This window comes from Rosa chinensis, chromosome 3 (assembly GCF_002994745.2).
Source record: "Rosa chinensis cultivar Old Blush chromosome 3, RchiOBHm-V2, whole genome shotgun sequence".
In the NCBI taxonomy this organism is placed as follows: domain Eukaryota; kingdom Viridiplantae; phylum Streptophyta; class Magnoliopsida; order Rosales; family Rosaceae; genus Rosa; species Rosa chinensis.
This window is the reverse complement of record NC_037090.1, coordinates 6,903,946-6,930,814: the sequence shown is the minus strand read 5'-3', so window position 1 is coordinate 6,930,814 and position 26,869 is coordinate 6,903,946. Positions and strand designations below refer to the sequence as shown.

The 26,869-nt window shown below is 38.7% G+C and overlaps 3 protein-coding genes and 2 long non-coding RNA genes across 9 annotated transcripts; 4 read left to right on the top strand and 1 right to left on the bottom strand.

Moving 5' to 3' along the window:
- Positions 1 to 5,858: 5,858 nt before the first annotated feature.
- Positions 5,859 to 7,436, top strand: LOC112192314. 2 transcript variants are annotated; one of them, XR_005808825.1, is made up of 5 exons: positions 5,859 to 6,207; positions 6,372 to 6,445; positions 6,697 to 6,775; positions 6,977 to 7,119; positions 7,208 to 7,436. It is a non-coding gene; the product is annotated as an uncharacterized LOC112192314 (long non-coding RNA). The 2 variants fall into 2 exon arrangements; XR_005808824.1 differs by having other exon boundaries at positions 6,697 to 7,119; positions 7,208 to 7,435.
- A 57-nt stretch (positions 7,437 to 7,493) lies between these two features.
- Positions 7,494 to 8,526, top strand: LOC121052350. Its single transcript, XR_005808780.1, has 3 exons — positions 7,494 to 7,849; positions 8,304 to 8,419; positions 8,508 to 8,526. It is a non-coding gene; the product is annotated as an uncharacterized LOC121052350 (long non-coding RNA).
- Positions 8,527 to 10,948: 2,422 nt separating this feature from the next.
- Positions 10,949 to 14,272, top strand: LOC112192313 (branched-chain-amino-acid aminotransferase 2, chloroplastic). 4 transcript variants are annotated; one of them, XM_024331976.2, is made up of 10 exons: positions 10,949 to 11,206; positions 11,533 to 11,678; positions 11,883 to 12,095; positions 12,325 to 12,501; positions 12,632 to 12,763; positions 12,852 to 12,950; positions 13,031 to 13,147; positions 13,256 to 13,351; positions 13,418 to 13,530; positions 13,694 to 14,272. In XM_024331976.2, the coding sequence occupies exons 3-10, from the start codon at positions 11,988 to 11,990 to the stop codon at positions 13,806 to 13,808; spliced, it is 957 nt and encodes a 318-aa protein (XP_024187744.1). In that variant the 5' UTR covers positions 10,949 to 11,206; positions 11,533 to 11,678; positions 11,883 to 11,987; the 3' UTR covers positions 13,809 to 14,272. The 4 variants fall into 4 exon arrangements, with proteins under 4 accessions (XP_024187744.1, XP_024187741.1, XP_024187740.1 ...); XM_024331973.2 differs by having other exon boundaries at positions 10,950 to 11,206; positions 11,605 to 11,678; positions 11,915 to 12,095; XM_024331972.2 differs by having other exon boundaries at positions 10,950 to 11,206; positions 11,602 to 11,678; positions 11,915 to 12,095.
- A 4,434-nt stretch (positions 14,273 to 18,706) lies between these two features.
- Positions 18,707 to 20,889, top strand: LOC112194821. The gene is made up of 2 exons (XM_040517290.1): positions 18,707 to 19,313; positions 19,488 to 20,889. Exons 1-2 carry the CDS (start codon positions 19,244 to 19,246, stop codon positions 20,576 to 20,578), a joined length of 1,161 nt encoding a protein of 386 aa, XP_040373224.1. The 5' UTR covers positions 18,707 to 19,243; the 3' UTR covers positions 20,579 to 20,889.
- Positions 20,890 to 23,313: 2,424 nt separating this feature from the next.
- Positions 23,314 to 23,872, bottom strand: LOC112193916 (protein RADIALIS-like 6). Its single transcript, XM_024334178.2, has one exon. It carries the CDS (start codon positions 23,740 to 23,742, stop codon positions 23,485 to 23,487), a length of 258 nt encoding a protein of 85 aa, XP_024189946.1. The 5' UTR covers positions 23,743 to 23,872; the 3' UTR covers positions 23,314 to 23,484.
- Between the last annotated feature and the right edge of the window lie 2,997 nt (positions 23,873 to 26,869).

Below are 26,869 nucleotides of genomic sequence, written 5' to 3'. Positions count from 1 at the left end.
AGTTAGTTTTTTTGCTGGATGAGGATTACTACCTGGACTTGGGCTAATCCGAATAGCCAGCAAATGTTGTAGGTTTGGTCGGATTTTTGCTACGCCAGTCGGATCTTCTCTCTATGCTTGTATATAAAGTTTGTATTAGTGTAAAATACAAGAAAGTCTTGAGTTAGACGGTTGTGTCATGTGACATGTCTGATCTACCAATCAAATTTTACAAATATAAAGATTCTAAATTATCTCATGTTTGTCACGCAAAAGACCGAAAATATGATCTCTAACTTTAAAATTGCACATTAGAGCTAGTCAGACAAAGCTAATGGTATGACCGCCTTATTGAAAACCTACTTGGTCACTCGTCAAATTTATTGACAATTACCTCGTTTACCCTTCTCAAAATTATGCAAAGTTACAAGCCATGCACGGTCCATTCTTCATTACTTTTTTTTCCAAAACTCGATCATTCAAGACTTCAACGAGATCAAAATGGCGTGATGAGCTACTTGCTCTTGCAGCCTAGCTTGCTACATATTGACGCTCTTTAATCTGTTTTTAGAAGTCCATACACAATACTAGTGAAGCAAATGTATTGGCGATCTCTGAAGTACACCAAATCAGCCACGAAGAAGTTGGTCTTAAGAGTGTGGTCTTGATCAAGACTGCGATCCCTACAGCCAAGTATGAGTCGTTGGCTAGCTGCACTCATTGCGAGTTAGGAAGATGGTTGTTAGACTAGATTTGGATCATACTGCGTGTTTACTGTTCCATACTTCCATTTAAATCGATTTGTGTATTACATATATGTATATCATCACTATGTATATAGAAGCATCAAGCATGGATCTGACTTAATCTGTAGCTCAAGTACTTCCACTTCTCTGGATCTTGGTTCAAGCTTAGATTAAACAAGATAAGAAACGAAACTTATGATCGAACAGAGATGGAGGTTGCACTTCAAATACATATGTATATGTGATGCCACGTACTGACTATTTAATTAGCTCTGATTCTCTGGATCTTGGTTCAAGCTAGATTAAACAAGATAAGAAACGAAACTTATGATCGAACAGAGATGGAGGTTGCACTTCAAATACATATGTATATGTGATGCCACGTACTGACTATTTAATTAGCTCAGATTCTTAATTAATGCACATGCAAAATCCAAAAATTAATACATATATCAAGGGCACGTTTACTTACTTGGAATGAAAGAGAATGATTATGGGGTAAAAACATTCCTGCGTTTACTAACACATAAAGGAATCGGAATGATTCTGGGTAAAAAAATTCATGCGTTTACTAACACATGAAGGAATCGGAATGGATGTAGGTCCCACCTCCTTATCAGAAATCGATTCCTGAATACTCAGGAATTCGATTACGAAGGGGGGAGATAAGTTTAGGAATCATTCCTCCGAAATCAATACCGATTCCTTTCTTCTCTCATTCCACTTGTCTTTGATTCATGATTATTTTCCATTCCAAGTAAGTAAACGTGCCACAAATCTATCTTTTCTATTTTGGAAGTACACAGAATTTGTCCTTAAAATTGCCTATAATGCAACAAGCTGCTCTATAAATGGTAGACCAGCAACTTGGATTCGAACTGCCAAAATCCAGTTGAGAAACTCGATTCAGAAAAACTAACATATATCACAAATTCACAATGCATTTTCGTTGCTTCCTACCACTCTCTGCTATGCTCCTTCCTCTCGTCGTCTCTATCCCAGAGAGATGCTCTTTGATCGGTTTCTGTCACCCAATACAGAACACTAGCGACCCAAAGGTGATACACCTTACAAAGTTTGCAATCTCTTAAGTACAACAAGGAAACCACAAAGAAGTTAGTTTTTGTGTTGGAGAGAAAAGATCTCACAATGGAAAAGAGATAAATAAAATATAACTTATAAATGGGCGGATCACACCCAATTGAACCGAGACATTTTGTAATTAAAACCCAACACCTAACAAGAAGTTGGGACAATATCGGTACAATGGTGGACTACGGGCCACGCTTGTCGCTGTTTAACGTGGTATCAGAGCGGGTCTCCAATTGCCATGGGCCCAAATTTGGGTTCCATATATTGTCATCGGAATATTCTGATTGGATTGTTATCAAGTGTCCAATGCGTTATATTGACCAAGTATCCAATATGAGACTTGTGTCCCAATTTCCAATGTGGGAATTTGATTGTTAATTAATTTCACGTGCAGACCTAGAGTTAGATATTGTGTCCCAATTTCCAATGTGGGAATTAGATTGTTAATTAATTTCACATGCAGACCTAGAGCTAGGTTGCACGTGAGAAGGCATGTTGGAGAGGAAGTATCCCACATTGGAAAAGTGACAAATAAAATATAAGTGGGTCGATCACACCCAATTGAACCGAGGCATTTTGTAATTAAAATACAACACCTAACAAGTGGTTAAGTTGGGACAGTATCGATACAATGGTGGACTATGGGCCACGCTTGTCGCTGTTTAACACTTTGAAAGTGTGTTTTCAGGCAAGTACATGTACGCGTCAGGCATCTTATATGAACTAGTCATTGCAGCAAAAATGAGTCATTGCCCACCTCGGCTGACAATTATGTAGCCAATGTTTGGGCTAAAGGATTTTATCTAAAGTTGGAATTTCACGGCTTGTTTAAACTTAAAAATTATTATCGAGCTTTCAGCATTTTTATTTGTCTGAAATATGTGAACTTATGTTGCTTAATCCTATTTCATAATAAAATAAAGGGCTAATTACAGTTTAGTACCCTGTGGTTTTAATCCAACATCGATTTAGTCCCTCGACTTTCAATTTCATCAAAAACACCCATGCATTATCAAATTTCAGCTAATAGGTCATTCCGTCAATTGGAACCATTAACTCGCTGACGAGTCATGTCATATCATGTGAGCCCCACCTTTCAGGCAAAATTCTAAAATTGTCCCTGCCTCTCTCCCAGCTCCAGAAGAACTTGGCTTTGGCTTGAAACTCTACGTCTTCTCTCTGTTTCTGCATAATTTGGGTTGAAACTCTTCGAAAATGCAATGCTCTCTTTGTTTCAATTATTTCTTCATAGATCATCTGTTCTAAGTTAACACACACACACACTCTCTCTCTCTAACCCTTCTTTTACATTTTACTTTTCAATTTCATTTTTCAATTTTGCTTTACATATTTGGTGTTGATGCAATTTTGTTCATGGTGTTGATGATTTGACAGCGAAGAGATTCTGAATCCAAGAGCTCTCTTTTCTCAGCACGACCTCGTGAACCAACGTTGTATTGATGTCGTTGACGTCATGGGTGCGGATGAGTCTGCACTCTGCAGCAATTGAACAAATCGAGAAGATTGATGGTCCAGCAGACCTAGTTCGCGAAGTCAAAAGTGGCTACATTGAAAGGTGCGGTGGGGGACACCGGGGAGGATCAACGGCGGAGAAGCATTGTCTGAGATTTCAATTGAATTAGCGACGTCCTTTCCGGCATGGGTCCCAGACGCAGAGGGTAACACCGCAGTCGACGTTCGAGGCACTGACGCCATCATTCTCGGATCCCAATGGAAATGAGGGGAAGATAGCCTAGTCCAGCTGGAACTGGATTGCCTCTCGGATTCTTAAGACCTGTAGCGCCTAATCCAGCAGCGTTACATCTATGATTTTGCTCTCCGATCTCTCCCGGGTATGGGTTTTTAGCAAATCTGGGTTCTTGCTTTCAGTTTGTGTTTGGCTGCTAAGAAAATTAGGGATGATAAAAATTGATCGGAATTGTGTTGATTTGATTAGGCGTGGCATGAGCAAAATAGGGACAGGTCTGTGAAGAAAATGCAGGAATGTGTGAAGCAATTGCGAAAGAAGTATAAGCGAAGGAAGCTTTCGAACACTGTGACTATTGATTCCATTTACAAGAAGAATTTCTTGTCCTTGAACAGTGTTTTGGAAGTAGTGATTGTCGACGTTTTTGTCCTCCCTGGTCATTTGTTACTTTTGAAAGTTTTGTTGTAATCTGTATTCTGTAATGTGATGTTATTGTCTGTTGTTTTTGACATTGCTACTCTTTTTGTTTTAGGCACCAACATTTATCTGCTTTCCCTGTGGATTTTTGGAGCCCCAGTACCATTGATCTTTATCTCCACCGCAAGTAAAAGATTGCGCTGTTATGATGTATTGGACATAGTCGGTATTCCTTTTGTTTATCTGATTTTCGGGAACCCCCTGCAACTATGGAGGTGGCGCTGGATCTGGAGGTAAAATAGAGGCAGGGACAATTTTGGAATTTTACCTTAAAGGTGGGGCCCACATGATCTGACATGGCATGCCTCGTCAACGAGTTAACGGTTCTAATTGACGGATTATTGACGGAATGACCTATTAGATGAGATTTGATAATGTATGAGTATTTTTGATGAAATTGAAAGTCGAGAGACTGAATCGATGTTGGACTAAAACCACATGGTACTAAACAGTAATTAGCCCTAAAATAAAAGTAGGTATGTACTCATATTGATTTATTGTGTTCGAGTTCTTCTATATATAGTTATGTCTACATATCTAAAGATAACCAATTAAGCCAAAACTAGAGAGAACATGACACACTAGAGCTGGGAAGCGTACGTTAAAGTAAAAAGTGTATTATTTATTAATTAGGTTTGATAACCATGAACATTATGAGAATCAACAACTAGTACGTCAACATATTTGCGATGATCAACAACATTATGTCATGACATAATTCTGAGAATCAACATCTCAACAATTCTCAGGTGCAGAGAATAATTTAGAAGCACCTACATCGAAAAAGAACTTATGATCTTGTAAACACGAAAATCCTGCAACAAATAAAAGAAGGACACGTGTATAAAATAATATATATTTTATTAATGAATTTGAGGGTTACAATATATGTAGATGCTCTTTCTTAAAAAGGGACTTTATTGGAAGCTATTCAGTAAAGCATATATTTTTTCTCTCTCTAATGGCAACACGTTGGGACTGGAACCATTCAACTTAGTGGTTGAAAATGAAGTCCATCGTGCAGTTCGTGGTGGAGCTGGAAGTGTTAATACCATAGGGAATTATGCTTTGGTAAACTCACATTTACATAGCATTTGATTTCTTACTTAAATTTTACCACATTGGTATGCCTACTGCTGCACTATGGTCAATTGCATTCTGACCATTTTTTAATTTATTGCCTTAAACTGTGTTCACAGCATTATATAGAGTTAGTTTGAGTGTTACATTTTTCTAGATAGAGAGAATCTCTGCGTTTGCATTGACATTGCGATTGATCCAGTGTAGTATACAACTCGACATCGCTGGTCGTTCAAAATACGGTCACAGATGTACTCAGGATTAAGGATTTATAGTATCTAGATGTACACTTTCATAAAATCTATGATTTTTCATGAAGGTTTTGAAGACACAGGTGGAGGCAAAAGCAGATGGTTTCTCTGATGTTTTGTACCTTGATTCTGTTCACAAAAGATATGTGGAACAGACTTCCACCGCTAACATCTTTCTAGTGAAGGTACGTATGGTCGAAGTACTGACTTTTTGCTGATCAAGTAGTATGTGGTTGAGGAACTTGTGAGGCTAAATCATCTTTCGTACGATTAATGTTTTTCTTCAAATGATTTAATATAGGACAAAAATGATTTCCACTCCAGCACTGGAAGGGACAATTTTGCCTGGCGTTACACGCAAAAGTATAATTGAAATTGCTCGCAGCCAAGGGTACCAAGTGTTTACTAATATACTAAAGTTCAGTTACTGTTCATTTAACAGTGTTTTGGCTCCAAGTGGACTGTGGATTGACTCTTTTACGTGCAAAATTTTTTCTAGCTCTGCTACACTCTTTTGTTGTTCATAAGCACTGTTTATATGACAATAAAATGACGGTTTTGCTCTCGAGCTGTGTATCTGGAGAGGAAAAGGCCCGAGTTCTCTATTGTGTTCTAGAAGCCTACATTGAGTGTAGCCAGATACAAACACTTCGTTCTATTTTCGGTTTTGTTCTCGGATACAGACGCGGCCTGAAGAGAAGTTCTCCAGTTATGGTATTGAAGTTGTAAACGTTTGGTTTAATCATAAGTCGCTGGGGTAGGAAGAAGAAGAGAGGTCCAAGATTTTCGTGAACTTTCGGAGCAAGGTTTGGGTTTATTTCGGAAAAGGTTGCTGCTAGACTTTTGATCGGGTTTGGGAGGAAGCTTTCAATAGGTATGTGTTTGATTTGGGTTCTTTTTCAGTTGTCGAAAATTGTGGTTTTTTGTGGTCTCAAGTATGCTTTGTTCTGTCAATCAATAGCATTCAATATGATTCAGTAAGAGTTGGTAGCTTTCCTAATATATTTCATGTTTTTGTTTTTTTGGTTTTTGGTGCAGTGCTCAATTTCCTTAGATGTGGATTGCTTTGGCTTATAGTCTCACAAAAGATTGATGCTTTGCCTTTATGGGTGGTGAGTAATTCAATCAAGTTTGAATCTTGATCACCAAGTCTGATTTTGGGTTGTTTTTGTGTATCGCTTCCCCTTTTGTGGGTACCAATACTTGGCCTTTTTTGTCACATTCTGATATGTTTTGTCTGATAACCTTGATTATTTAGTTTAATTCATTACTGCATTTTATACTTATGTTGCTAACTAATAAATATTTTGGTTCGGATTAGTTTACAAATTTATTGGATATATATTTCTTCTTACCTCCTCAGTTAACCTGAAGGTGGATTAGCTTTTGGTTGGCTTGGAGGAGCAGTGCATCTCCCTTGCATGTCCACTACCCTTCGAATTGTATTGCTCTCTGCTTTATCTAGCGATTGCAGCATTCTTGATTTGGAACTGTTCCGTATGGTGACATGCTAATGAGGCTGTGCTGTTGTGTAATTATGATTTGAGTTTCATATCAGAATCTAATATCTGTGGTGTCAATGCTTCGTTGCTTTTATTGTATTCTTATGAAGTGTTTGATTTTGTGGTTGTGATGAATCACAGGGAGGAGTTCTGCAAGACCTTCAAACTGGAGTCTCCTGATGCAGACACATGTTAAGAGATCAAAACTTCCTTTAGATGGAGCTGACTTTGTGATGGAAGATGTCCCATTATTGACAAATCTTCTCCAATATCATGATGCTAAGGTACTTCTATTTTTCTGAGTTTGAAAGTTAATAGCCATCACAAGTACTATTTGTTTCATTGAGGATGTGCGCTTTGTTATCGCTGTAGGTTTTGGAGCATGCTTCTGTATGTCTGACCCGAATTGCTGAATCATTTAGCCAATATTTTTTTTTCCTTATGTTATTTTTGTTAAAAGAAAAAGTGGTTTGTATATTTTTATAGTAGAATTAAGGGTTAGAATGATGCAACTGTAAAAATAAGAAAGAAGAAGAAGAATGAAGCAACTTTGATATCCCTCCTGATATCGAAGTGAAAATATGAATTAGGATTAATGTTTACTTTGTCATTGAATACCAGTTGTTCTCTCTGCTGGTCCATATCCCTCCTAAACTTTTAGTTCTCGGCTTATAAATTTCTTTTTATACCTTTCATTGTTTCTACTAGAAGAGCTATTGGTACAAGGAATAAATTGAAGAAAACTTAAGATGCAACTTTCCTCTTAACGGGTTTCGTCACTCCTATATACATTTCAATAGAATTAGTCACATCAATTCAGTAATCTTGGCTTATTACACAAACTTATCAATATGCACTTCTTTAAATAGCATGGTAAATACAGACCAGCTAAATCAGTGGCTATGGGACATTATAGATGAGTTTGTGTACCAGTTTCGTAGCTTCTGTGAGCATAGGGCTAAGACGAAGAACAAGACTGAGCAGGAGACTACTTTTCTCAGACTGTTTGATCAAGTAAGTGAATAATTTTTTAATTTTTATTTTTATTTTTTTGAATTGCAGATAAACTTAGTAGTGAGATTTAGAAACAAAATTTATTAATGAACTAAACTGGTTTCTAATTTCCATTTTTAGTAGTGGGATGTAATATTTATTTTGCATATCACTTTTACAAGTATATTAAGAATGTGTGATACTAGCTTGTGCGTTTACTTTGGCAATACTTGCCTTCACCTGATATGCAGATTCACAAAAATATGTAAAAGTAATGCCAAAGAAAGCGCATCAGCAATTTTCCATACAGATAGAGTATGAAAATGCTGGTAGTCAGTTTTGTACTTTCGTTTTCCCTTGGTAGAAAACCATACACTTATATCATTGAGGTACATATATGCATTTGTAGTTATTCTGCATATCAAAAACGACATGCACGCCAAACTGAATAACTATCTCTCTACTCTGTGTTTAGGCTCCAAAAAAGCTTTAACCAAGTTGTTGTTCAACCATAAAGTTCCAATTAAAAAAAAAAATAAGCAAAGTTCATAAGTTCAAGATTTACGGCAAGGATTTACTACAGTTAATCAGGTAAAGCACAAGTATTTCATGATTCAAATTTTTGGAGATGACTACATACTCGTTGCCTATCATCACTGCCTTAGTCTTTAATTTGCAGGAAGCTAAAGCATTATTAAATATTAAGAAGATACAGATATCGTACAGGAACCATAGAAGTTGCGTTACATGTATTTGAAGGGGAATAGATATTGATGCAGTGACTCCAAAAATCAAAGTCACCCTTGCTTGAGCAGGCAAACATTGTAGGAGACGTTCTTAAGGTTTTGGTACCCCACCTATTTATATAAATGCTGTCAACTTACTTCTGGAAGCATATTTCTTAAAGGAAAATCATTGCAGAGACATTTTGGAACTCATATTTTGAAAATCATTTCTTTTAATGAAAGAGTTTACTTTCTGCTAATTTCTTTTAGCAATAAGAAACTAATAGGTATTAGCTTTGTATGAATTTAACTGGTTTCCAAGACATTTAGTAATAATGGCACTGCTAAACCATATGGACTGAAAAATAATGTTTTGTTATACCATGATCTTAAGTTGTGTTACACTGGGACAGAAAAATTTAACATGGAATTTTTGAACTTTCTACATGTTAATTAGACGTCATTGCATGACTTACTTTTCTTCTTTCTTGGTTCTTGCCCGCTTAACCTCAAAATGGAAGAGAGAGCGAAGAAGGAAAGTAAAAACATAGGAGAAAATGATCTCCTTGGATGGATTTTCAAGCATTCAAATGTTTCGAAGGAGCAAATTCTTGACTGGATATTGAGGTTGCTCTTCTCTGGTCATGAAACTTCATCAGTATCCATAGCTTTAGTCATATATTTCTTGGCTGACTGTCCTAATGCAATTGAACAATAACATACAACAATTTTTCCGCAGCAAAGCGCGGGCACGTTTTCTAGTGTATTCTAGGTGACAATCTTTGACGAGTGGTTGACAATTAAGATTGGACTTTTTAAGAATCTACTTGTAATATAGTGAGATCTCTACTGCTAGATACCTTTTACGCTTTTTCGGTCATCCTTATATTTCCTTACTTCTATGATTAGCCATCAATCTGCAACTAGTTCAGCTGGAAGCCTGGAACCACAGGTTCAATATCCAGCTAAATAATGGGATTAAATACATTGTATGGTTCCTGTATAACCAGCATATCACGTAGACCTGTCATAGTTGGCTGCACTTTTGATTGGTACTTTGATGTTCTTTTTTTGTTCCTTTTGGATGATCATTTGAAGTATGATAAAGTATTTTCTTGTTTTTTTCTTTAATCATCAGTACTACTGATTGGAGAAATATGTTTAATTATAATTGGAGTAATATATGAGTTTTTGGCCATGGGAAAGTTCAACCTATGACCCCTATGTGCTGACAGCGCCAATAGAAATTCACATATTACTTTTACATGGTACTGGTAATGGTAATAAAATATTTTAGCATCATTCTGTGCTCTTTTGAGTTTTGCTTTACATGCATCCAAAACCAGGTTGAGGAGCGCCCTGTGTCGATTGAGGAATTGCTAGAAGCTGATGAAGTGTTCTGTACTGGATATGCTGTCGGTTTATCACCTATAGGCAGCATAACTTACCTGGGAAAAAGGTGATCTTCTCATATTGGTTCCCAGATCTAACGAATTGAGTTATTGTAAACATCCACTTGTATAAGTCTTAGAAGTGCGCCTGGCTCATTATTTTCATGGCTTTAATTAGCTAGTCGTAGTGCTAAGATTTCTCTTTCCTTTGCAGGGTGTCTTACCAAGAAACTGGACTTGGTGGAGTTTCTGAGCAACTGTATCAGGCTCTTTCAAATATACAGATGGGTCTTGCAGAAGAAAATAGGGGTTGGATAGTAACCTTGAAGTAGTAGAAAACATAGATTATCATGGATGGTCGACTGTAAGCAAAACTTCCATTGGTGAAGGTGAACAATGAATAAACATTGGGACCATACTACAGTTTGATAATTCCGTAACGGAAAAATGTTAGGTGACCTTACGTATGTGTGGCTTCTGTTAAAGTTCCGTAACGGATTATAAACACCATCCTCCTCCTAAGGCCAAGGAGTCGGATTGGAATGGGCAACAGTGTCACCACGTTCTTTTCCGATGATGGTTTGGCCTTCTGGCCTTCAACCACGGTGACCATACGTATCTGAAAGACGCTACACTAGTACACTAGATTGAGCTCTTGGATTTGTACCAATTAACTATTGGTTTGTTCTTTTCCTAGTGTGACCTGGCAAACGCATCCTCATCGTTTCAAACTGTCATAGCTATCCATCTCTCTTATTTAGTGATTTCTAAAGCTAGGTAGTCAGCTGTCATTATCCATCTCCTATTTCCTCGATAAGGAATAACCAACTACGCATTAGCACTTGACCAATCATTGTTCTTCTATTCACATAACCCAAAGTAAATCCCAAACCTAAAATGGATACGTGCTCAAATTTTCTGCAGGCCACGTTTTGTCCCATTCTGATCATTTTCACTTTCTCACTTGTCTAGGATATATTATTTGTTTTCTCGCAACCCATCATTCTCTGCATCTTTAACACGCTGTTTGTAACGCGTCCTTTTCCTCTTTATCTTCTTCTTCTCCTTCTTCTCATTTCAATCGTCTGAGATTGCTCAACACCTGAGATTCTTGCTCGGACAAATCTCTACTTCAATTAGATTGTGTTGGTCGAGAATCGAGAGAGAGGTGAGGAACAACAACCATGATTCGAAGGACTGCATGCTGGAGTAAGCTGGTTCAATCTGTTCGAGTTGGCTCTTCGTCATCTTTGCCAACCAAGGTGAATGTTCATTTCATTGGATCATGCATGGTTTTCTTTCTTCTGTATTTCCCTTTCCTTTTGCTGAAATGTTATAATGAATATCCTCTGTTTCCTCTGTTTTCTCCGTCTTCTGTTAATCATGATGCTGTTATTGGATAGTACTAAATTTTCCGTGTTCATTGCATTAGCTTCATTAACAAAGATTATGCTATATATTGAATAATACTATATTTTGGTCAACAGTCTTTGTATATTCTAAAATCTATAATGTCACTTTGTTTCGACTGTTGATCATTTCTTCCAAGTTCCAACAATATGAATATGCTCCTTTCTTACTCATACAGTGTGCACTGGTTGCTAGTCTCCTATTATTTTTTAAAATTAGGAGAACTGATATATCTCCCTCGGTTTAGCGGCTTCGAGATCACCGCTGCTTTGGATCAGGGGCTGCTTCTAACGCAGAACAAGCGTGTGAAGCATCTGTGTGCAGGTAAATGATTTGTCGCCGTTTATATACAAAATGGCTGAAAATAAATCCGAGATATTATAGGATACTCTTTTCAACTCAGTCAATGTATGTTACATTGATCAGCTTATTGATTACTACCTACCCTGGTTTTCTAGACTTTGCAAAAGATTATGAAACTTCTTTTACTTGAAAGATGATGAAACTTATTGATAGAGGTGTGTGTAGATTGATCTTCTTCTGGGTTACTTGGACTGCAGTAAATTTGGTAAGAATGAGTATGCTGATGTGGATTGGGATAATCTTGGATTTGGTCTAGTGCCAACTGATTACATGTACATGATGAAATGTTCCAACAACGGGATATTCGAACAAGGCCAACTTAATCGTTATGGAAATATTGAACTAAGCCCTGCTGCTGGAGTTTTGAATTATGGCCAGGTAAGTCTGTTTTTCATCTTATAAAACTCATATGGTTTAGTTCATGCTTAGATATTCCAAATCCAACTTTTCACACAATTCATCCTAGACAAAGGCTTAACCGCTTAACTAATATCCTGGTGGAAAAATAATTAGACAAAGCTGGGCTTGTAATGATGCTTCCGATGTTTGTTTGTTCACTTGGCTTGCCACTTGAAGAAATTCACAGTTGCTGATAAAATCTGAACAGGGTATATATGAAGGGATGAAAGCATTCAGGAATGAAGATGGCAATCTCCTTATCTTTCGTCCAGACCAGAATGCAATGCGAATGAAGATTGGTTCAGAAAGAATGTGCATGCCCTCGCCATCCCTTGATCAATTTATCGATGCTGTGAAGCAAACTGCTCAAGCTAACAAGTGTTGGGTAATCCTCATTTTCATTTGACGCAAACAACTTTGATTTATTTTTTAGTTCAGTCTATTGTTATGGTATAGGACTGGTATACAGGTAGTATACAAATTTATAACCGTGCATTCCTTGGTTTAAAGAACAGGTTCCCCCTCCAGGAAAAGGGTCTTTATATATTAGGCCTCTACTTATAGGAAGTGGTCCTATATTAGGTTTAGGCACGTCGCCTGAATACACATTCCTTGTATACGCTTCACCAGTCCGCAACTATTTCAAGGTTAGGAAAACATTTCTCAGTTTAAGCTGACTACAGCGTCAATCAATGATAGGATATTAACTTTATATGCTTCCTGTTCTATGAATAGGAGGGTTCTGCACCTTTGAGCATATACGTCGAGGAGGAATATCATCGTTCCTCTCGTGGTGGGGCTGGAGGTGTCAAAAGCATCACCAATTATGCTCCAGTAAGCAAAAGGTTTTTATCATAGATGATTGAAGTGTAACTTCCATTTGTGACACTAACTTGTCCTTCTTATATATGTAGGTTTTGAAGGCACTACTCAGAGCAAAGAGCCGAGGATTTTCTGATGTGTTATATCTAGACTCGGTAAATAAAAAGAATCTGGAGGAGGTCTCTTCTTGTAACATTTTCATTGTGAAGGTAACTAGTTAAGACTGGTGTCAAGCATAATATCGAAGAGCTATATCTCAACTTTGTACTCAAAATTGACTTGGCACATGTCTCATGCATTTGTTTTCCAATTCTTAGGGCAATGTTATTTCAACTCCTGCAACGGCTGGGACTATACTATCAGGGGTAACTCGAAGAAGCATTATTGAAATCGCTCGCGATCATGGTTATCAGGTGATTTTCCTGTAACTTACACCATTCCTATTTGAAGACTTGCAACTTAACCATTGCCTGTGTCAGGTTGAGGAGCGTGCAATTCCGGTAGATGAACTGAGTGAAGCTGATGAAGTATTCTGTACAGGAACTGCAGTCGGTGTTGCTCCTGTGGGAAACATTACATATAAAGATAAAAGGTACGTACCATTCTATGATCCTCCATACTTTCCTTATAAGAACTAATGAACGAAAATCAAGTTGAAAACCGATTAACGACTTCACTCTTTTGCATGGCAAACAAATTCACATATTTTACTTCCATTTAGCTCTTGTAATTGACTCTTAGTCATATGTATGCAGGATGGAATACAAAACAGGTGCTCAAACTGTTTGTCCACAGCTCTACTCAACTCTCATAGGAATTCAAACGGGTCGTATTGAGGATAAGAAAGGCTGGATTCTTGAAATTGATTGATCTTCGTTCCAAAGTAGAGTGGAATAAGATGTACATTCAGTTTATCACTATGTTTAGAACCACGGTTGTTGCCCGTGATCCTCACCTTGTTCCTTGGCGTTTACGTGTTGCTTGGAGTAATTGCTTGCACCTTATCTCACAGATGCATTTTCGGTCTTCTCATATTTTTAGGGAGGGCAATCAAGTGGCTGATGCTCTTGCTAATATGGGTTTGTCCTTGATTGGCATCATGACATGGTGGGATGATCCTCCTGCTTCCATCCTTCAGTATTGTCGGCGAGATGAACTTGGTCTCCTAAATTTTCGAATATGTTAAGTTGTTTAGGTTGTTTCTATTGTTTATCTGATTTCTCGTGAGGGAGGCCTTGCTCTTCCCCTATGGTTGTAACTTTTTTTTCTCTCTCAATAAATTGGGGTTGGAGAGCTTTCTCTTACCAGTCCCCGTTTTAACCAAAAAAAAAAAACCACGGTTGTTGTCCATCATTTTCTTAAGCTTTTCCATTTTATCATTTCATAGTCCTCTGATTCGATCTCCAACGTTGATTTGATCCAAGGGTGGTGAGCACTTGATCTTGAGTCAAACGGTTGTAGTTTGAGCTTCTTCTTGGGTTGGAGATTTAAAGATGACGGTTGATCAAAGGTTGCAGAAGTTTTACCTTGATTGGGTTTGGGCCATGAGCAGTATCACGTGGTGATTGTTCTTCGGTTTTGGAAGACGATGAATCGACACGTGTGTTTGATGTTTGTTGATTATCCACGAGCTTAATGAAGAAGTTGGCAGAAGCTTTGCTTTGTTGACGACTTGAAGATGATAGATGATCAAGGGTTGAAGAGGCTTGATCTTGATCAGACCTGAACCACGAGAGGTTCACGTGGGGAGTATTGGCTTTGAGGTGGATGAATAGGCACGTTTGCTTGGTGCTTGTTGATTTTCCTCGAGTTTTATGACTTCTGAGATTGCAGGTGATTTCCCTTGTTTGTCTGAAGTCGGTGAGGTGAAGAGACCGGTTATTTGGCAGCTTGATGGTTCTTCACGAGCTTGGGAGACTTCTGAGCTTTGGAGAGGTTTCTTCCGTCTGCTTGCGTCCCTCCATCTGTCTTTGTCCCTCCTCATCTTGATTTGAGAGGGGGTATTTATAGTGTTGTCGCCTCCCTCAATTTGGAATGCATTGATGAGATAGCATTAATCACATTCCGTAAATATGTAATTAAATCAATCAGTTTAAATTCGTTGATTTAATACCTTTTATTTAAGGAATATGTCAATCAAATAAGATTTGATTTAATACTTGATTTCAATCAGAATTAAACAATTTCATCTGACCGATATTTGTATTTGATACTTGATTTCAATCAGAATTAAACAATTTAATCTGATCGATATTTGTATTTGATGCTTGATTTTCATCGAGATCAATCAGTTTAATACAATTGATCTGCTTTAAATGCTTAACTTGAGCAACAATCAATCAATGATAAATTGACGCTTCCACAATTGATGCTTCCGCGTCATTCAATCGATAGATCACTTGTGTTTTGACATGTGTCATCCTCAAAGCTCACATAATTTTGGTGATGTACGAGCCACGTGTACCTTTTGTAGGACTCATGTGTCAACTAAGCTTGTTTAGCTAAAATTTCAAAAATTGACCGATTTATTTAATAATTTTATTTTAATTAAATTTCTTGTGTCTACAGATCTGTCTGTTGAAAAGCTCCGAAAATATTTAGACGGGAACTTGGCAAAAACATTATGCAAAATTCATTCACCAGTTCAAAAGTTTGAAACGTTGAAGCTTTCTTGAGCTCGAGGTCTGCTGGCCCTTCAAAATGAAACACAATTTTTGGGAAGGCAGAGTTTCCAAGTCCTCGAATATCCTCCATCATCGGGTAACATAGGTCGAAATTAGACCTAGGTTGGTCCAAAGGGCTCCATTCATATCTTTCTAGAAAGTATGCGACGACAGCTTGTTGCAAATGGTCGTATGCTTCTTGATCGATAATGGTGTATGGAGTTCCTAAATCTACCGTCACCCCAAGATTATCTGATATTAATCTTTTTGGATCTATTGGGAAGTCTCCCATCAAAACTTATACCTGTTAAGTTTATGAAACAGTTATCATCACCAGTAATATAAATTGGGGTTGTTTGTACACCAGAACCTCTAATTTCTGCATCATTACCAAGAGCTAGCAATGCATGGTCATGATGGTGGTCATGGTCCCCAAATATGTGCAGTGGAAGGCAATAAGAGAACTTGAGAAGGGTTATGGGACTTAATTGATAAAGAATATAAGAAAGATCATGTTTCCCAAGACCAACGTACGTACTACTCCAGATATTGGATTACCTCCAGTATCATTTTCCCAGTCATGATCGAAACGCTTGTTGTAGATCCCACATCCAAATGCCACATTGGGAACCGAATGCTGCCTTCCATATATCTCTTTGGACTCGAGAGTAACTCTGTCGATTCCCAATCTACCTATTGTCTTTTCTCCTCCAGCGTATATTATCCCATAGAAGCAGAAACGGCCAGAAGGAGCAGCATAAGGAGGAACGCAGAGAGGGTAATTGTAAGGCATTCTTCGATATGTACTTGACCGGGATCGAAAACTGGGACCGAGACAGGAAAACACAGTTGGCACTGTACACATTGAGCCCATGGGGTAGTGCTACCCGTATCCAAAGCCAAATTGACTTTCAACCTACCGGAGGTGTACCAGTCTTCATTTCCACATAAAAATTAGTGGGTAGTGTTGCCAAGGCAGAGGCTGCTAGTACTACAACAACAAGTACACTGGTGAATAGAACAGCTGGAATATTCATGGTCTTCATGCTTCTAATGAAGTGCAGGCTCATGGATTGGTTTCGATCAATGGACTGAAGGCAATACATTCATGTATATATATGTATGTAGCTGAAATGGTTTCCAGTTGCTATTGTTGAAAGCATGTTTAGGAAGGTCTAATGTATATATGACTAATCCATCTATAAGAGAGACGTGTTTAAATACTGTATTCCCAGATACAGAGATTTCTTACACAATTAATACTCATACTTATTCCTAGTTTTCTTGCATCTCAAGCCAAATTCCGATGCATCACCAACCCCTCTACATCGATCTGAGTAAGGAACCACTTATACTAACTATTGTTCTTTATTATTGACTCATTCAAACAGGTAGCTGCATCACTCCAGACTATGATCAGATGCCAAAGCAAGTTAATGCCAACCCATATCCATGTACTAATAATTGAGCAGCCCAAAATTAGGAATTAAAAGCATACAATTCATTCTTAGTTGACAAAGACTTCGCTTTATTGTGAATGAATTTGACAAATTGCTCAAAAATACATGATCGATTTGATAGTTTAATATAGTTAAGAACTATGCCACTACAAATTTATAACTCAAGTTTATATAACTGGTAGGGTTAACAACATTTTAGCACTGAGTCACTTATAATATACCCCTCTTTCTGATTTCTACCCATTGTAACCTCTTAATTCAAAAGCTTGATTATAACCATTCCGTATCTGTTACTTTGACCGCCAATCTCACTACAGCAAGTGAAATAATATGAAGATCCTAGAAGGAGCCTGGGGGGGGGTTGAATATTCTCGCAACCAATTTTTTCGTCTCGCAACCAATTTTTTCGTTCAAAAACTCAGGGATTGCAAATGAATGATCAATCCTGAGTATTGATATATTGAACAGAATGTATTGTAAAATGACTAAAATCAACAAACCAACTAAAGTCGAAAAAGAACACATGTTTTGTTGAAGCAGTAAAACTCTATCGAGAGAAAACATCTGCGTGGTCTTTACTCTTGATAGACTAAAATCAAATTACAATATTACAACATAGAGATTACACTGATCGCGGCAACCTTTCTAGACTCACTCACTAGATTGTTTGTACTCAATTCTTGCTAATTGTTTACACAAGTGAACAACTCCGAAATCTCAACAAAGACGCAAGCGATGAATGCAACAAGTTCTTCTTGAAGATTTCACCTTTGAAGCTTGCAATACCCAATTGACCTCATGGGATGGAAGAGATGAATATGCATGCATTGAATGGTTTGTTGTTTTTCAAACTGTTTTCAACATGGAACAAGACACTTTGAAAAATAGAAAACCAAAGATTAACTCTTTAATAACTAGGGAAAATTTTAGAAACAGTGCATGAAGTTTGGCTCATTATTAATTTTCGTACACGAAGTCACAAATTATGAACTTTGGTACACGAACATTAAAGCATGACCCATTTCTCGTACATGATGTTAGTCAGCCCGTTAGGCCGTATGCCATTTTGCATAGAATGAAGGGTATAATTGACATTTTACCAGAAACCCCTACCGATACTTAAGGCCCAAAGGTCCCAAAAAGTCAATCTCATTTCTCTCTCCCTTATCTGTTCGACAGCCACAGTTCTAAGAGATCAGAACATGTATTGACTGTTGGGGCAGAGAGAATAAGAATAAGAGTGTACTTTATCATTTTTACAGCTGATAGGGAGGTTAAAGGAGATGGAAAATCACTGGAGGTATTTCAGATTGGGAGGAGATCCACCTATATTCAGTGGTATGTGAAAAAGCTACTTCATTTTTTATCGATTTGTTAGCTGTCGATGATTTTGTCTCCATATATGGGTGTTGTCTGTGTCATTAGTGTGGTCCAAAAGATTCCTTATTTGTTTATCAAGGTCACGGTCAAAGATTGATTATCTAGGGTTTGTGGATACTGTTTATTTAGGGTTTTATTTTTGTCTTATTCTGCCTCCTTTTATAAACCATCCTTTTATTGTCGGTGAATCTGGTTGAGATTGGTTGGGGATTTAAATGAGTTTCTGGTTTGGTGGCTGTTAACTGGGTTTGAAGTGAATGAAACGCAGGGGCTGAAGGCCTTCAATTTTGTGCTTTAGGGTGGGTAGAAACTATTGTCAGCCATTAATTGAAGTCTCTTAATGACTGCGTCAGAAGGAAACAACAGAAAAAACAAACTTCAAAACCCCTCCGCGCTTTCTCTCTAGAAACTTTGTGAGTCGGTGGCGCTCATCTCGCCCACCATGGGCGCTTTTGCCCGGAGCTCGTCTCCGATCTGAGGTCTTGTGCCTATCCTTTCCCTTTATTGTCTTTCCCTTTATGTTGTTTGTCTCCCTGTTTCGTCTTCTCCTTGGTCTATTCCTCAAGACCCAAACCCCCCAAATTTCCAGATTTCTTCTTCTTCCTCTTAAACCGGTTGTTGTCCCTGCGGGTCGCCCTCTCCCTTAGATCCCTTTGTGGATCTCACCTCCCTCTCTCTTCAACTAGTTTTTCTGGTTGATCTATTAGCAGAAGATGTTCTCCGATTCGGAGATGGTTTGAGATTTGAGTTTCTTGTCTTTGAATCCGGATTGCTCTTGGTTCGCTGTTTGATCGGAACTACGATGGGTCTGCTTGGTTTAGGCCCTTTTGCCTTTCTTTGGTGGTGCCTTCTAAGATTTCTCTATCATCCTGGTAGCTTGTGTGTTGGTGTTCTCTCCATGGCAACTTGTGTTTTATTGTAAATTTTTTTTCTTTTCAAAATTGCGTTTGTTTTTTTTTTTTACTGATGGTGTTTGAAGATTTGTTTGATCTTGATTTGTAGTGTTATGTATAGCAACTGAAAGTGAGTTGTTTTCATTTGGACAGGTGATCATTTGTTTATAGTGAGGATTCATCATGGGGGTAGGTTTTATAGCAATGGAGGTATTAATAGGCAATACAAGGGGGCCGAAGGAGTAGCGCATGTGGATGGGGTTGACCCAGATAAAATCTCGGTTACTGGGTTTAACTACTGGGCATATGACCTAGGTTATACTCACGGTCCTATAATGTACTGGTATAGGATCCCAGGGAGTGAACCAGGAACTGGCTACCTCCCAGTTGTGACTGATGCAGATGCTATGGATATGCTGCAATTTATCCCTTCTAGAGATAGGATTTTGGATGTGTACTTTGTGTGTTTAGCTGGAATGAGGCATTTTCAGGATTGGGAGTTAGATAATTTTGATGATGAGGTGGAGCACCTGCTGTACCTTGGGCATTTCATTAAAGATTTGCCTTTATCAGCACTTGAAGAGGAACAATTGGGTCCTGTTGGTGAAGATGCAGACCAGGGTGGAAGTGATGTTGAGGACCATGTAATAGGCCAAGATGGGGGAAATGGAGGTCCAAGTAATGCTCCAACTGATGGGCCAAGAAGTGGGGCAAGTAGGCCAACTCATGTGCCAAGAAATGCTCCTAGGAGGCAAGTATCCAGAAGAAGACCAACTGTTGGGATTAATATCAGGGAGCCTTCTGCATTAGTTCAGGGTTCTCAAGCATCAGTCCAAGTTTCAGGTTTAACTACAAACTCAGCAAAGGAAAAAGGAAAGCAAAAGTTGGATGAGGTGGGAAAGAAGAAGGGCAAGAAACCTAAGAAGACAGCGGCAAGGCGATATGAAACCAGGGGAGGTGGGGAGTGCTCATATGCTGCACCTGAAGATGATGGATGGAGTTCTGAAACAACAGATTCTGATGATCCCAACTATGATGGGTTTGTGGACAGTGATTATGAACTCTTTGATGAAGAAGATGAAGTGTCGTTTGAAAAAAATGTTGATGGTGACCTAAGTAAGGTGGCTGAATGGGAGGAGATGGGGTTCGAAGGTAACATTAGTGATGCAGAGGCGGATGACTCAAATGGCTTTCCAAGTATTGGAAACCTATTCCCAATAGACATAGAAACCATTACCAAGTAGGATTATGTAAGCAGGTAGGAAACAATCAAAAACTCCTCTTTGATCAAGGATTAACAAATCCTTATCCTATGTGGAATCGGATCCACACACCCAACACTGATCACCTTCGTCACTCTTCAAATCGCACAACACTGGATTCGATTATCAATCACCTCACCTCGAGACACGAACCATAACAGACCCGGGAGCATAAACCATGCAAAACTTTGAGAAGTTTGCAACTCTAAACTATCTCATGCACGGTCCAAAGCTTGATCATTCAAGATTTCAAGACTTCAATGAGATCAAAAGTGTCCTCATCATGCTATTTGCTCTCGTAGCCTTGCCACATATCGAGGCTCTTTAATCTGTTTTTGGAAGCCCATACATAATATACTAGTGAACCAAATGTGTTTGCGATCTCTAAAGTACACCAAATTAGCTACGATGAAGTTGAGTGTGGTTTTGATCAAGGCTGCGATCCCTAGATATCTTGATCGCAGTCTTGATCAAAACCACATATGCATGTGGCTGGGATCTCTAAAGTACACCAAATATGCATGAGTCGTTGGCTGCACTCGTTACGAGTTAGGAAGATGGTTGTTAGACTAGATTTTGGGCAAAACTTGGATTTTAGACATCAAATTACAATTATTTAAATCAAATTTGTTGGCTGTTAGGAGAAGTCTCCCATCAAACTTATACTTCTTAAGTTTATGTATTAGAGATCATCATCATTATCATTACCATAAATTGGTGTTGTTTGTACACCACTACACCAGAACCTCTCATTTCCTCGTCATTACCAAAAGCTACCTAGTCTACACCAGAACTTATAGTCATTACCAAAAGCTAGCTAGCAACGCATGGTCATGATGGTGTATTTCATCTTTAGAGTGAAGCCAGCTTGGGATAAATAAGTAAATGATTACCAGCACCCAACTCAGTGGGCTGGTTGACGTGTTGCCAAGGCAGAGGCTACTACTGCAACAAGTACAGCACTGGTGAATAAAACAGCCGGATTCATCGTCGTCATGCTGCTAATAATGTGCAGGATCACGGATTGGTTTTTATCAATGTACTCAAGGCATCACAAAAGTTGGTGCTCGTATTCAGAGCATCATTGATATACAAGATTGAACACACAAAAGTTCGTTTGTCTGGAGTTGGACGTGTACCGTACATTTCTTTTTGGAGGGGGGTCTCTTTCTGTGAATCGTTTACTAGGATTAGGTCAGTTTGGTCATATTTTGGAATCTCTTAATTCCATACGGAACTATACTTGTGCTGATCGTATTGAATTTTGCTTCGTTTGGAGCCAGAATTTAATCTCTGGATATCCCTTCGAAGATTATTAAAAAAAAAAAAACATTTTGTTACAGGACCAGCTGACCACTATTGTAAACTAAAACAATTGCAATTGTATGAAATTGAATCATATTTATTTAGAAAGGATATAAAATCAGATGAGGCCTGGAACTCATCTGGTCTCAATGTCGCTCCACCACTGTTTGGGGTTCATGATTCATTCTTGCAGATTACATTGCAGCAATTGGTCAAGTTTCTTGGTGCACGCCTTTACTATGTTTTTTTTTTTTTTTTTTTTTTGACAAAAACACTTAATATATGGCTTAATTTCTTGTAGAAATTTATAACCATAGATAATATTTTATTTTGAGAAGATGAAAATTCTATTAATAACCTAACAGATTACAAAGCATTGGATCCATAGTTACGGGACCGACAACATGAGTGACTTTCATGAGCCAAAAAGGCCAAACCCCTAGCAAAATTTTACGCCCATACCCACGAGCTACAATGAGTAACAACCAAACTTGTACCGATACAACCCAGCCACTAACATTAAGATTAACTGTTTTCACCCGTTCGGACACTGCGTCCCAAAACAGCCAGACCACATGTAAGGGTGATTCACCATCACGTTGATAACCAGAAAGCACCGACAAAAAATTAGACCATGACACAGCAGAACGACCATGACACCATAACAATGGCATCAACACTCCACTAAAACACCCAAACCCTCGCTCAAGGGAGGAGGGACTTATTAATCCTAACCACGAACTAAAGACTAAATGGTAAACTCGACCCCAATTATCTGACATCTAAGCCAAGGACAAAACCAACCTGGAGAGAAACTCCATCTCTGAAATCTCCTTCCACTATAAACCCAGATGGCAAACTCTCCAACCCAGCACCGTCCCAACACTGACCCAATGTCAATACGCCTTCCAATCTTACCGAGATGACCGCTCCTTGATTCCCCAAGCTTTATGCAACAGAACACCGATCTGCCGTTGTCTTCATCTGAGAAAAAGAAAACGCCTCCTGTCGCGGCCCCCAATCTTGATCACCTCCCGCCACCAAGCGAAAACACGCCCATCCGGCCACACCCTTCTCTCGCCGATGAGGCTGGTAGCCGTCGCCTACGGGAGGGCGCAGCCGGATAAGCAAAGGAGTCGCCTCTGTTTTTTCCAAACCCTAACTACGTTGCTCCAATTTTTGCAGAGCAAAGAAAAACGAACGTTCGACTTCGATTAGAATAACCATAGATAATATATAAACACAGAGGGTCTTGAAACTGGTAACATATTCAAACTCGCAAACTCGGTACTTGGTAGGAATGAGCGACTAATAGGCAGCATCACATAATATATTGCACGCCTTTGCTATGTGTTTTTTTTTTTTTTTTTGACAGAAACACAATATATCGTTTAATTTCTTGTAGACATTCATAACTAAAAATAATAAACACATAGGGTTAGTCCTTGAAACTGGTATCACATTCACACTTGGTACTTGGTAGGACTAATAGATAGGCAGCATCACAGAACAATATTGCATATGGTCACATTTGTTCATCATATCTTCAGATTTTTCCCAAGCCTCACTCATGATCAGCACTTCTAGAGTCTGGAGTTGCTTCCAGTGGCCCTGTAATTGGGTAGAGCGACTTGACCAGATTCTATATGCATGAGATCCTGCACCAGAATCTCATAGTGCCTCTTGACTTCCTCGGCTGATTTTCCACCCACAGCCTTGGCCAAATTGTGCCACCGGTCCTGTGTGTCCTTATCGTACACAGCCAGGGCATTCTCAAATAGCTTGTTCTGCTTCAGCGTCCAGGAGGAGTTGGAATTCCGCGACGAAGTCAGGGATGCCATTACTCGATTAGGCGAAGAAATGAGCCAAAAATAATTAGAGAAGCTGGGATAATGCTTGAGGAGTTTGAGAGTAGGAAGGTGCAAGAATGCAGAGAAGGGCTCTGGCTTGAGTCAATGAATATTTAGAAGACTGAAGTCGAGGGGAGATAATGGTATGTGAAAAAGGTTGCCATGCTCTCCTTATAAGCAGGAGAAAAATGGCTGCTTTAACTTTGTGTTGCTTTCAGACTACTCTAGTTTGTATTACTAACATATCATGCATGACGCATGAGTACGTTGCTTATTTTGTTTTTTTGTTTTTGTTTATCAAAGATGCGTTTCATTGAATAAGGATCGAACCAACAACGATACAATGAGAATAGATATCTAGCAAGTGACCTCGTCTTCGTGGCCGACACGATCGCCTCCCTTGGCCGTGTCGATCAGCATCTCCAGATTTGGAGGAATAGGCTCCCATTTCCTCCCCTGTAATTAAAGTTCGATAGTGGTGTTGTTAGATGTTTTTCATTGCAATTTTTCTTTTTCTTCTACCAAAAAAAAAAACCTTTTCCCAAAAGAACTCGGAAACATCGAGCACCACACTCACAACAAATTAATTATGATTATTATCCATCTCAATACATCAATGAAGCTATGTATTATCCATCTGGCTAATGGATGTGTAACTTTATTACAAGGGTCCTTGACCAAAAGTCCCAAAATGAGCAAAAATTATCCCACTTACCCCAACAACAGATTTTTATTCCCACTAACCTAATTTAAAGAGAAATGACTATTCTGCCCTCAATCTAATTATTGAATTACATTTTATGCCTCTCCCTCCTCTTCTCTTTCTTCCCCGATCTCTGCCTCAGATCTCTCTCTCTCTTCTGTCTCTTTCCCCGATCTCCACCTCCGGTCTTTCTCTCTCTCTGATCTCTAACTCCGGCGCGGCGTCAAAACAGGATTTAGGTCGAGGAGATGAGCAGGACCGGTCCACGTCGTCGGAAGTCCGGTGGTGGACTAGTGGTTGTCGTCGAAACACGGGCAGAAGCACAACATCTCTCACCGGAAGATTCCGATTCCGGTTTCAGATGGTTTCGCCTTCGACATCCAAAAATCGAAAACGGCGCCGCCTCGAATCGACTGACATCATCAACGTCGATTATCCTCCAGTGCTCGACGCAGGTTGTGGCAGAGAAGAAAGATGATTGGGTGCCCAAAGCATCTTCCTCGAGCATTCCTTCGTCTGAAACTCCTTCAGAGTCGCCGACGATGTTCTCATCGAGCAGTAGCCCACCAAGTCCGACGCCGGCAGGTTTGTCGCCTGAGGGTGCTCTGGTCTTGGGTGCCCAAATCATTTTTTTTTTTTTGTAAACTGTGGGAAGAAATCCTAGAAGGAAAGGAAAAAAAAAAGAAAAAAAAGTTGTATTGGGGGCAAATCAAAATGGTGCTACTTCTGTTTTGCAACAGAATGCTCGAAAGGAAAGAAAACAGGAAAAATAATATTCTATTGCTCCCCAATAGACGTCTATTGGGGAGCAATAGACATTTGAATTAATGTAATCTACTCATTTTTTTGCTTAATCAAAGTTTTATTTATCTAATTTTAGGAATATTACTCATTCTGGCTATCGAAAGTTCTATTGGGGGGCAATAGACGGCTATTGGGGGGCAATAGACGTTTTGAATTGATGTAATCTCCTTGTTTTTTTTCTGTAATCAAAGTTTTATTTGTCTAAATTTAGGGAGATTAGTTCCCATTCTAGCAATTGAAAGTCCTATTGGGGGGCAATACATGGTTGATAGTCGTCTATTGGGGGGCAATACATGGATGATAGTCGTCTATTGGAGGGTAATAGACGTCTATTAGGGGGCAATAGAGGTTTATTGCCCATCTACTAGGGGGCAATAGATGTCTATTGGGGGCAAAAAAACTTTCCGGTGAGATTTTCAGCAAATTCCAGTGGGCGGCAGTACGTGACCGGAATCTTGCGACCGGTGACGGGATCCGGCGAAGTCTCCCATGGTTTCTCTCTCTTCTATTTTCTCTCTCTCTCTCTCTCTAAGTAACAAAGGGGTGAGGGTAAAATGGTATTAAAAAAAATAAAAAAAAAAAATCTTAATGGGGTATTAGGGAAGACTCTCTTGGAGTGTATTGGGTAAGAGAGAATTAAAAAAACTTAATGGGGTAAGTGGGAAAAAAAATCCCTAGAAATGGGGTAAATGGACAAAATCCCTTATTACAATTCCCCCCTATCTACACTGATTGAGTTAGGCCTCATCAACGCCCGGCTCATTCGTAGCGGGCTTGGAGCGGGCCAGACTTTATTGTAAATCGCAAGATCCAAGCCCGTCCATATAAAGTGGGCCTCATGGGCTTTTTCGGGCCGACCCTTGCAGGTTTTTTCCAGCCAAGCCTTGTGGGCTTTATTTAAAAATAAATTTTTTAAGATATTAATTTTTTATAAACCTATATTTATATATCATACACTCCAAAGAGTAACCTTTATAAATTCAAAGAAAATCGAAAAACCGACCGTTGGATGTGATTATTACAATAAATTATGAGTGTGGTAAACAATTTAGCCAATTTCACCATATTTTTTAATCTGATCGAATTGGTCAACCGTCATCACTTGTATGTCTTCTTGGTTGACCGATGGTGTGACGACTGTGAAACGTGCTTTTTTTTCACATCACATTTGTAAATATTTCATCGATGGATGTGTGTGGACATAAGATAAAAATTTCAGTTTTAATTATAAAGACGTTGACTTATACAAATTTGCTTTCTAAAGTTGTATGACTTATACATTGCATTTAAATTGTTGAGATTCATTCAAAAGCAACCATGAAGTGGAAAATGAATTTGGAGAAACCAACCGCTCGATGGAGAGATTGTAATGTTTTATGGTGGTTGTAAAAAATCTAGCCAATTTGGTTCTTGTTTCGAATTCGATCAACTAGGTCAAACTTATTTACTTTTATAAACCTATACTTATATATCATACACTCTAAATGACAACCTCTATCAATTCAAAGAAAATAGGAAAACCGACCGTTGGATGAGATTATTACAATAAATTATGAGTGTGGTAAAAAATTTAACTAATTTCACCATATTTTCGAATTAATGGATTCACTT

Coding starts and splice junctions, on each gene's coding strand:
- LOC112192313 (XM_024331972.2), top strand. CDS start 11,129: ATGATTCGAAGGACTGCATGCTGGAGTAAGCTGGTTCAATCTGTTCGA. Junction 12,096..12,324: donor GAGTTTTGAATTATGGCCAG/GTAAGTCTGTTT, acceptor AAATCTGAACAG/GGTATATATGAAGGGATGAA. Junction 13,352..13,417: donor CTCGCGATCATGGTTATCAG/GTGATTTTCCTG, acceptor TGCCTGTGTCAG/GTTGAGGAGCGTGCAATTCC.
- LOC112194821 (XM_040517290.1), top strand. CDS start 19,244: ATGGGTCTGCTTGGTTTAGGCCCTTTTGCCTTTCTTTGGTGGTGCCTT. Junction 19,314..19,487: donor AAGATTTCTCTATCATCCTG/GTAGCTTGTGTG, acceptor TCATTTGGACAG/GTGATCATTTGTTTATAGTG.
- LOC112193916 (XM_024334178.2), bottom strand. CDS start 23,742: ATGGCATCCCTGACTTCGTCGCGGAATTCCAACTCCTCCTGGACGCTG.